Source organism: Saimiri boliviensis, chromosome 6 (genome assembly GCF_048565385.1).
Source record: "Saimiri boliviensis isolate mSaiBol1 chromosome 6, mSaiBol1.pri, whole genome shotgun sequence".
Lineage (NCBI taxonomy): Eukaryota > Metazoa > Chordata > Mammalia > Primates > Cebidae > Saimiri > Saimiri boliviensis.
Window position 1 is genome coordinate 116,440,106 of NC_133454.1, and position 11,298 is coordinate 116,451,403.

The 11,298-nt window shown below is 34.2% G+C and overlaps 1 protein-coding gene and 1 pseudogene across 1 annotated transcript; both read right to left on the bottom strand.

Moving 5' to 3' along the window:
* Positions 1–1,505: 1,505 nt before the first annotated feature.
* LOC101038377 (olfactory receptor 8J1) lies at positions 1,506–8,522 on the bottom strand. Its single transcript, XM_003920090.4, has 2 exons — positions 8,489–8,522; positions 1,506–2,776 (listed from the first exon to the last, which is right to left on the bottom strand). Exon 2 carries the CDS (start codon positions 2,754–2,756, stop codon positions 1,791–1,793), a length of 966 nt encoding a protein of 321 aa, XP_003920139.1. The 5' UTR covers positions 2,757–2,776; positions 8,489–8,522; the 3' UTR covers positions 1,506–1,790.
* On the bottom strand, positions 4,401–5,230 carry LOC101043684 (large ribosomal subunit protein uL18 pseudogene; annotated as a pseudogene).
* Positions 8,523–11,298: the final 2,776 nt, after the last annotated feature.

The window sequence follows — 11,298 nt, forward strand, 5'->3', positions numbered from 1 at the left end:
TGGACTGCAAGGTGCTGGATTTAACTATAGCAGCCCCAGTGTTGGAAACAAAAACATATCCTATGCTGACTTTCTTTTCTTTTTCCAAAGCAGATGGTGTGTCTGTCTATGATGTGCTTCCTGGGTTTGGAGGAGAGATGGTGTGGGTGATGTAAAATTGTTCTTCTTACTCTCTTCAATGCATCTTTTCTTATTACTATGCTCTAATCAGGTGCTGCAGACTCCACCTGGTTTTCTTAGCTCTTGTGAAGTTATTTTTGTGCATGGATTTTTGTTCAAATTGATGGTTCTGTTGAGAGTGATCCCTGGAGACTCCTATTCCAACATCTAGCTCCACCCTCTTACATTTCTTTTGATGTATTATAATTATCCTGACTTAAGATTTACTCCCTATACTTGAAGAAACTCTTCTACACTGAAACACACTTATAAATAAAGTGAACATACACATAGAATGTAACATATCTTGTTCAGTACAGTTCTTTGTCAATATTCGTTCATTTTTCTTTAGATGGAGTCTCACTCTCTCCCCCATGACGCAGTGCAGTGGAAGTATCTCAGATCACTGCAACTTTTGTCTTTCGAGTTCCAGCAATTCTCCTGACTCAGCCTCCTGAGTAGCCAGGATTACAGGCTTGTGTCATCATGCTTTGCTAATTTTGCATTTTTTGTAGAGATGGGGTTTCACCATGTTGCCAAGGCTGGTGTCGAACTCCTGACCTCAAGTGATCCACCTGCCTCAGCCTCCCAAAGTGCTGGGATTACAGGCATGAGCCTCTGCATCTGACCCCAAGATTCATTTTTAAGGTTCTATATCAAAAATCCCCCATGGAGCTTATTAATATATAAATTTATTGACCTTTATCTTATGATTCTGATTTGATAATTCTGAGATATAGCTGGGTTCCCGCTTATATTCAAAGCAGTACAAGAGATTTAAATGTACACTCAGTGAACAAGAGCTGTCAGAAAGCAGAACAAAATTTTTATAAAATGAATTTATTTTATTCCAAATATGTAAGAACCTTTCATTAACATGTTTCACTTAATAACATCACAACACAAGGCATTCATTTTGTATACTAAAGAAGAACAATACTTAGGAGAAAGAGACATTTTTACAGAATCCACGAAGTTTATAAATAATCCAGCATGAAAGTATATTAAATATGATACCTTGGGTCTGTCATTTAAAAATTATATAAATTATATTAAGTGGAATAAAATTATTTTAATCTTATTCTGGTTAGCATTCAAAATATAAATTCATTAATAGTATGAATTTCATTCTTTGAGCAAAATTACGAAATCATTAGACAATTTTATTTTAAATATGATTGTTAGTTCAATTTTAATAACTTAGCTGAAGAAAAGGATATTAATCATCTGTAAGTACAATTTTTCAAGAGGAATTAATTTATTATACCCAGCTATACCTGCAGGGAAGTGAATGAAGCCAAAGTATAAGAAAGTCAACTTAACTTATCTCACCATATTATTTTGCTTCATTCAAACTTATTTACATTTTTAATTTTTTTTCTAACTGCTGGAAACCATTTTTATTTCGAACTCTCTACCTGCTTAATCCCAGGCAGAATTGGTGAATAACATTTTTTTTTCTACATTAACCTCACAACTCAAAGAGTTTCAGTTTCGTTTTTAATTCAAGTCTCCTAAATTTTGTCTTGTAATTCCTACGATTGCTTATGAACCTGTAAATCAGATACCTACCTTTTCTTTTTCCTACATTTTCTCTCACATATGGCAGCTTATATTAACTCTCTCTTTATTTATCTGTACCGTTTAAAATTACATTGTTTTAAAGGAGAGCGCTGATTTGTCATGAATCTCTGTAGAGCAGACTTCACATCCTTATTCCTTAGGCTGTAGGTCAAGGGATTCAGCATAGGAATGACCAGGGTGTAAAACACAGAAGCCATCTTATCAGTATCTAATGAATGGTTACTTCGAGGCTGCACATACATGAATAGCAATGTCCCATAAAAAATTGTGACTGCCATCATATGTGAAGCACAGGTAGAAAAGGTTTTCTTTCTTCCTTCTGATGAACGTATTTTTAGAATGGACAAAACAATGTTGAAATAAGATACTAGAACTATAATCAAAGAACCAACCACATTTGTAGCTGCAGATACAAAGACAACTGTTTCTGGTAAGTAAGTATCAGAGCAAGATAATGCTAACAGAGGCACATTATCACAGTAAAAATGATTGATTACATTGGAAGAACAATAAGACATGGAAAATACACAAGATGACACCACAATAGCTGTAGAAAAGCCATAGAGGTACGTGAGGGAGACCAGCAAGAGGCAGAGACGCCGAGACACCACCACCATATAGAGCAGAGGGTTACAAATGGCCACATAGCGGTCATAGGCCATCACAGCCAGCATCATTACCTCCGATACAATAAAGAACAAGAACCCTCCCAGTTGGGTAGCACATTCATAGAATGAGGTAGTTTTCTTCTTTACTAAAAAGTTAATCAGCATTTTAGGGGCAATGACGGTAGAGTTGCCAAGATTGATGATAGCCAGATGTTGCAGGAAAAAGTACATGGGGGTCTGAAGTCGAGAGTCAACACTGGTGAGGGTGATGATGCCCAAGTTCCCTGTCATGGTCAGCACATAGAGCACCAGGAAGACCAGGAAGAGGGGAAACTGGAGCTCTGGAGAGTCAGAGACACCTGTGAGAATAAACTCAGTGACCCCGGTGACATTTTCAGGAGCCATGTAAGAGTTTGGAAATTCATCTGTTTGGGGGAAAAGAGAGGTTAAAAACTTTAAAGAATTATTTGTAGGACTGCCATTATATGGCTAGGACAGTTCCTTGGTAACATTTCTATGAATTATGTATTAATCTAACTCAATTATTAAACTCAAGCTTTGAAGTCTAATAAGTGAACAGTATAATCTGGGAGGGAGAAAAAGCAAGTATTGAAAAGTATAATAAATTAAATAGATAATCATGAAACATTTTGAGGATTGACTTCCTCACAACCTTATTGAATTATGAGTGTATTCTTAGTTTTCAAACATTTGAAGCCACAATTAATATTGTATATCATTTACGTTGAGCATGAGAAAGGCTTGAGGCATTTATATCTGCGAATAATCCAATTTCTAATCTGAGATGTCTTGCTTTTTCTTAAGAATGGATGATTCTAGATACTGTCTTGTCCCATTTTCTTTATTCCATGAGTATAATGTGAATTATGCACACGTAACTCATATGTTTACCATCCACATCTGTTTGCTTTTTCTCTCTTTTTTGAATTAACTCTAAAATACATAGAGCTATGTCCTCAGATCTGTTTTTCAGGTGACACATTTTCTTTTTAGCTTTAAATAACATCATATTGGTGAAAATTTCATTTTTGTAATTTCATGACATTATGCTTTACTGAATACTACTTTCTGTTCCTTCTTTCTCATTTCTTTTTTTTTTTTTTTTGGTGGTTGTTTCACAAGTTTGGACCACTCCTCATAGTTTTCACATTGTATCTTATGTATAATCACAATTTTATTTATATATTATTTATGTTGAACATATATCATATGATTATAATTATATTATCATATAATTATATATATTATTTTTACAACTTTTAAAGTATATCTGCTTTTTAGTTGATTTTTTATTCATCTTAATATTTTTAAGATTTTCATTACTGTAATAAGCGTAAGTATTGTTATTTTAGAGATTTTCTGTAAAAACTACAATGCTTATGTTTGACATAGAATTTAAATGCTATTTTAATATATCTAAATATTTCCCTTGAGTGCTTTATAAATTTAGGATGATCACCTACCCCTAATTGAGGCAATTAGGATGCCTTTTCTGCCATAATTTATAGTTCCACTGGTGTGGGCAATCCTATCATAGACCCTTATCTAAAAATGTGGAGTTAAGTTTCAGTGGCTTAACACAATATTATTAAAAATGCCTGAATTTTAAAATCCCAGAGCTGTTTACATTGTTTTGTCCTTCTGAAAAAAGGATAAATAGAAAGAAAAATATAAAACTATTCTGTAGTATGAAAAAAGAAAGAGATGAACCAAAATAATTCCTAACATTGTTAATATCTAATCTCAGTTTGATTCTGAAATCAAACGTGACACTTTTTCTTATTTTTAAAAATAATCACCTTATTTATTTATGTACACCTGTTTATTGAATACCTTACTCGGGTAACATGCAGACTTCAGATAAATTGCTTATCCCTCTTCTTATGGACCTGCTAGTCCAATGACAGGAAACATACAAAAATCTGGTAAACAAACATATAAACAAGATTATTGCACACTGCTATAAGTATAATAAATAAACAAGAAAATAGATTATGACAACTTGGGAGAATATTTTCACATGGTATGTTAAGGGAAGGTCTTTTTTAATTTTAGCAGTTTCCACCTTTGTGTTTTAACTTCTTTCTTGGGCTTCATTTCATAGACTAGATTCTCTCGTATAGCTGCATAAGCTTTCTTATATATCTCCTCCATCATGTCTGGAGTTAGGCTGTTCTTTATGTATAGAGAGAACTACTTCTTGTAAGCATCTTCATCTTCTTCATTAAGTAGCACATGTCATCTGCAACATTCTGGCCCATGATACACTTACAGTGTACTTCTATGTTAAATTCCTTGCTTTCAGAATCATGACCAGGGAATTGTTCGGTACTGTGAGGGATAGACAAGCCCCCATCCACAGCTCCCTTCAGGACACCAAAGCTTTGTTGCCAGTGGTAGTTCTGGCAAGGCCTGCATCCAAATAGCAGGTAAAGGCACCTGGTTGACCATCAATGCTTTCCACATGGTAATCATCGCCAGTCACTACCACTTGGCCTTTACAGGTCTTGTCCATGCCAAACCTATTGAGAAGTCTGCAGTCCGGCAGCAGGCCAGTACAATACACTGAGGCAGAATTTGTCAGGCCAGCCTTCACAACACACTTTGGCAGTTCGTGTGCATATGCTGTTGCTGAATATCGTATCCTCCTTTATACAGGAAAAAACAATCTGAAAAATGATATCTCTGTTTGTTATCCAAACTATCATCCTGTATTTGGGCATGTTGTATTTATTTTTATCCTATATCACCAAGTATTTCAGAGCGTAGTAATCCGTTTTACCATCGCATCATCTTCTAAATTTCACTTGGTGTCTTTTAAGGTAGGCCTTATTCTTCACAACTTTAACAAACCCCATTCTGCAGGAGAGAGACCCATGTCTGCAGCTCAACAGAGACCTGCAGGCCTTGAATTGTAAGCCATGACAACATTTTAAGATGGGTGAATAACATTATTAGCTTTATTTAAAAAGATTACTCTTGTTGTTATAAAGATAATGTACTATAGGACTGAAAAAGCCCAAGGCAGGACAGCAATAGAAATTGAAAAATAACAATAAAAAATGAGTTTAGAGGTTGATATGGGACTTCTGGTATAAAATAATGTGGACTTCGGCTAAAATGGAGAAACTCAAGATCAAAAGATGGTAACATTGATATCCTGGAGCAGAAACAAGATGATTTCCTCAATGTAATTTACGTAATAAGTTACATAAGTTATATATGACAGAATGACAGACGGGGGATTTATTTTGATTAGGGCAACAGCCATGCCATTTTTGAGTATGAGACAATATGTTTTAAAATGGAGTAAACAAAGTGATATTTTTAATATATTCAGTTATACTTGCTTAGGAAACATTTAAATAATCATTTCAGTAAGCTAATATTTAAATCTAGATGATATTGATGTGGTTAGACTTGGGAGACATCAATCTAGATAATGATAAAGTTTTTTGTTATATTTCAAGATTTTATAAAAAGGTATAACCCCAATTCCTAATTTGTTCTTCATTCAGTTTGCATCCTTTCTGACTCAAGATCAATCCTGTTTTCGACACTCTCATTTTTCTTTTATTTCCAAACACTGCACAACAGGTAGTCATGCTTCTGTGACACTCCAGTGCCCCTTTCTTAGCTGACTTTCTCTAGGTTTGCAATTTTAGTATTCCCTCTGCAGCTTTCAGCCACTCTGTTGCCCCCCTTAGCAAACACGCCAGATATCAGCCAATATGAATGCTTGCAGACTGTATTAGCTACTGTTTCTGATGACACCTAGTGCTTTACTGGCTTTATGATTTATTAAAAAATCCAACAATTAATTCTTAAAAGTAATCATTTTAAATCACAAAAACTGTATCCATCCTATAATTTTCTCTTTCAGATCTCAAGACTATGCTATGTGGTAATTTCCATGAATATTTTCCCATTCTATGAATCTCACTCTTCTACTTCCTTAGAGCAAGCAGTTTTATTAATTATTGTATCTTTCCTGGTTCACCATGTTATGATTCTTTTAGATTGACTGGTAAGAATGACAGTCATTAAGGCATTTTGTACAATTAAATTACGTTATCCAAGCTATTTTTTAGAATAATTGAAATATACTTTTACCTCATTTACCATCAGATTCACTTGACTTTTCTGGTCATCTACCTTAACAAACATGCATTAAAGGCATATTTTTATTTCTGACCCTTCATGTCCTCACTGGCATTGATTCTTCTGAGACTGGTTTCTTTTTCTTTCTCTTTCTTTTTTCTTTTCTTTTTCTTTTTTTGTAAATGTGAGAGGTACAATCTCCTCTGAAAAAAGTTTGTCCACCCTTTGTAGCAGTGTGTCCATATATTTAAAAACCAGAAATGAGGGTAGCATCAAATGAGGCTGATGAACTTTAATTTTGTAGTATTTAAAGATGTCGTTTGTGATCACTCTCTATGCATGTTCAATCTTTTCAAAACTACTATTGAATTGAAAGAGTAGAAAGATAGATGAGTTGCCTTTTTCTTGTGAGTCGGAGTCTCACGCTGTCACCCAGGCAGCTGGAGTGTGGTGGTGCAATTTCTGCTCACTGAAACTTCTGCTCCCAGGTTTAAGCTTCAGCCTCACTGGTAGCTAGGACTACAAGGAGTACACCACCATGCCTGCCTATTTTTTTATTTTTAGTAGAAATGGGTTGGTGGCCAGGCGGGTCTTGAATTCCTGACCTAAGGTGATCCACCTGCCTCAGCCTCCCAAAGTGCTGGGATTACAGTTGTGAGCCACTGTTCCCATTCTTGGACCCCAGTTAGTTGTCTTTAAATTAGTACAGTGTTTTATGGCTAATGTGTAACAATAATAGCCTTTAACTTTTTAACAAAATAATTCTTATTTATTCCCTATTATTAGTTTTAGTCAACAATAATAGACTTTTAAAACCATCATTCTCAGCAAACTGACACAAGAGCAGAAAATCAAACACCGCATGTTCTCACTCATAGGTGGGTGTTGAACAATGAGAACACATGGACACAGGGAGGGGAGCACTACACACTGGGGTCCGTTGGGGGGAAATGGGGGAGGGATGGGGGGGTGGGGAGATGGGAAGAGATAGCATGGGGAGAAATGACAGATACAGGTGAGGGGAAGGAAGGCAGCAAATCACACTGCCATGTGTGTACCTATGCAACAATCTTGCATGTTCTTCACATGTACCCCAAAACCTAAAATGCAATAAAAAAAGTGTTTTTTCAAAATACCTACCATGTACTTAAGATTTGTTGTTGTTGTTGTTATACCATCTGAGAGGGAATGAAAAGAAAGTAAACTTATTTTTGAACATTCTATTTTAGGTTAGTTTAACTAAGGACAACCCAGGCAATGAGTTTTTTTTTCTATGTTCCTCTTGATAATGTTACAGAGGTTTTGTCCAGTTGTGAGGTTTTTCTTAAAGTCTTACTTCTGCTTTTGGAAATGTCTTCCCGTAAATTGAAGTCCTATTTTTTGATATCAAATGGAAGTTCTTCCTTGCTATTTCTTCTGAACTAAAATACTGACAGATTTCTTTAATGACAAGATAGATGGTTTAAACATTTTCCATTATTGCACTGGATTATATACTATACTTCTATATATATTTGCTTGTATATTATCACATTGAGAGGATAATTTTTCTGAGGACACTTGCATTCTATACTTGTATTCTCAAAAAAAAAGGCATCATTTTGACTTCAGATAGTTGTATATCCAGTTTTTTCTTTCATAAGTTACACTGTGCAACATACAATTTTCATTGTAAATAATATTGCAAACTAAAACATGGTGTAAACAGTCTCCATGAGCAAAAATTCATAGTTTCAGTAGTGACATAATTTGCTTAATCATTATATTATTTGATTATACATAATGATGCTATTTCTAACTTGGAAACATAAATAGCTTAATCATAATTAATGCCCTGTATTCCTAAAAATAGTTATAAATCCTAAAATCAAACATTAGTTTAAGCATTGTATTATTTGATTATACATAAACGAAACGAGCCTTCCCAAATGAAAGTGAAGTGGCTCATTTTAAGGTACGGTTTTGGATCTTTTAAAGATCATTATAAAAAAAAAAAATAAGTATTTTCCACCCACCTCTACAGGAGAATGTGCTCCAGGTTCTTAGAGTTTATACATAGCTGTGACAATGAGAGTTGTGGGGCTTTAAAAACCTTTGAGACCTTAACTCTGAAGCACAGGCAACTCTTGTACATACACATTGCCTTTTATGTCTTTGGGGAAGATGCCACCTGGGACTGGTTCCTTAACAAGGTCTCCCTCTAGAAAGTCAATCAGACACCCTGTGAGTCCTTCTGGTAGTCTGTGTTTATTCTGTATTATTGAAGTGAATTCAAGTTCATTACAGCTAAGGGACATGATGATTAAACTGTCTTTTAAAGTAACTCATTTCCATTCAGAGACTCATTATTGCAAGATGAGCTATGTAAGAGCTAGAAGCTGATGGTATCACAGCAAAAGTTTTTTTAAAAAACTTGTATCTATAAATAATATATTTATTGTGTCATTATCTCTGTTGTCTCCATCTACCTTTTATTTCAAAGTGTAAAACTAAAGTCCCTGATTCACAAAGGCATTTTTAAAGACACCTAACATGTAGGACATATGCATTTTTATGCATGTAATGACTAATGGAATTGTTTAGAAAGAAATATGCCTTGGGGAAATTATTTTATTTAAGAATTAAGTCCTTTTTGTATATACAAAGATCTGCCCCCACAGGCCTCAAATTAAAGCAGAAAGTGAAGATATATAGCATGATCACATTTATGTACAATATAAACCTACGTACAGAGAAAACTGTTGTACGTTTTGTAAGAACACAAGAAAACAAACAAATTCACGTTAAGTCATTATGTGGTGGTTTCCCAATGGTGGTGATTGGGACTGGGTAAGGAAATTAAGATGAAAGGTATATTGAAGACTATCATAACAAAATGCCACAGCCTGAGTAGTTTTAACAATAGAAATTTGTTTTCTTACAGTACTGAAGGATAGAAGTTCAAGTTCGAGGTCTCAGCAGGACTGGATTCTTCTGGGGTGGCTCACCTGGGCTTGCAGGGGGCCTCCTTTTCCTGTGTCCTCACAGAGTTGTCCCTTGGTCTGTGTATTACATGGAGAAAAATGCATATATTCCAAATGTTTGGTGTTTTTAAAAATGCCTTCGTGCATCAGGGAATTAATGTTTTATACTTTGAAATAAGAGGTAAAGAGAGACAATGGAGATAGTGATATAATAAATGCATTATTTATAGATATAGTTTTTTTAAAATTTGACTGTAATATCATCAACTTCTAGCTATTGGAAATAGATGTTGGAAATAGATGCTCGGTGTGGCAAAGAAAAATTAACACTGAGAAAAGGATCTTTCAGAAACACAATTTTTACTTCCTGGACTGCAGGAAGGATACCCTTGCTAGCCATCGTGCCATGAGAGTACAAAGAACAAAGGAAAACACACAAATTTATCCCTTATGCAATTGGAGTCGTCCTTACTGCTGTGTCTGATCTCCATTGGCTGGAGCCAGACCTCACAATCTAAACTAAAACCCAATTATTTCTCACGAACAGAGGAACATAATTATTCCAAACCTCTCAAGTTAGGCCCAAAACAGCTGAAAAGATGGAATATTCATTTAGAAGAAAACCTGCTTCTGGAAATCTGTTCTACATAATTAATACAAATTACTTAAATATATAAATAAAATCTTCATCAGATTTTTTTTCAGTGAGATAAAATACTGAAAATGAAATACACAGTTTAGAAATTTGTTAAGTAAATTATGGGATATATTTAGTATATAATTATAATTTTTTTAAAATTTTATTTGTGTGTATTATATAGAAATTTGAGGAAAGCTTCTGAGAGGCAAGTTAAAGATAGTATTAAAAGGGTAACGTTTAACTTCGTGATCACACTCTTATGTGAAATCTAAAAAAGTCAACCTAATAGAGGCAGAAAGTAAAAGTGGTTGCTGGGGCTGAGGAGTAGAAGCAACTTGAAGATGTTGATCAAAGAAGATAAGGTGTAAGTTATGTAATGTAGTATGTTAAATGTAAGTGTGTAATGTAAACTATGTAAGTTAAGCATAAACTATAAATTATGGAGGATAAATAAGTTCTGGATATCTAATGTCCAGCACAGTGATTAATGTTAATAAGACTGTATTGTACACTTGAAAATTGCTGACACAGTAGATCTTAAATGTCCTTCCCACACACGCACAAAACTGTATGAGATAATGGATATGTAATTTAGTTTCATCCCTTGGTAATTATTTCACAATATATATGTTTATAAAAACATCATGATGATGAATGTGGTGGCTCACACTTGTAATCTCAGCACTTTGGGAGCCTAAGGTGGAAGATTGCTTGAGCCCAGGAGTTCAAGACCAGCCTGGTCAACATGGCAAGGCCCCATTACTACAATAAATAAATAAATAAAACAAAATAAAAAATTGTCATGTTGTACACCTTACATATACATAATTTTTATTTGCCTATTATAACTCAATAAACCTGGAAAAATAAATAAAACGGTCATATTATATTGGTTTCTGTTAAAAGAGCAACAACTTACATACAATAAAATGCCAACTAAATATAGTTAACATTTGAATAATGTATTTTTAATCATCCCCAAATGTTCTCCAATGTCTCTTTGCAGTAAATTTCTCCATACTATATCTCAGGATACAATTGCTATGATTTCTTTTTAATACATCTACACAGTTTTATATATAAGGCAGCATTACACCATATGGGGCATTTACTTCTATTTTACACATTCAGATATGTTTAATACACTTCTTAAGGCTATAAAATAAAACACAGAAAAACAAATTGGAATATATTCAACACTTAACAAAAAATGATATGATAA

Bases quoted from the DNA above. Each gene is read 5' to 3' on its own strand.
- LOC101038377 (XM_003920090.4), bottom strand. From the start codon at position 2,756: ATGGCTCCTGAAAATGTCACCGGGGTCACTGAGTTTATTCTCACAGGT.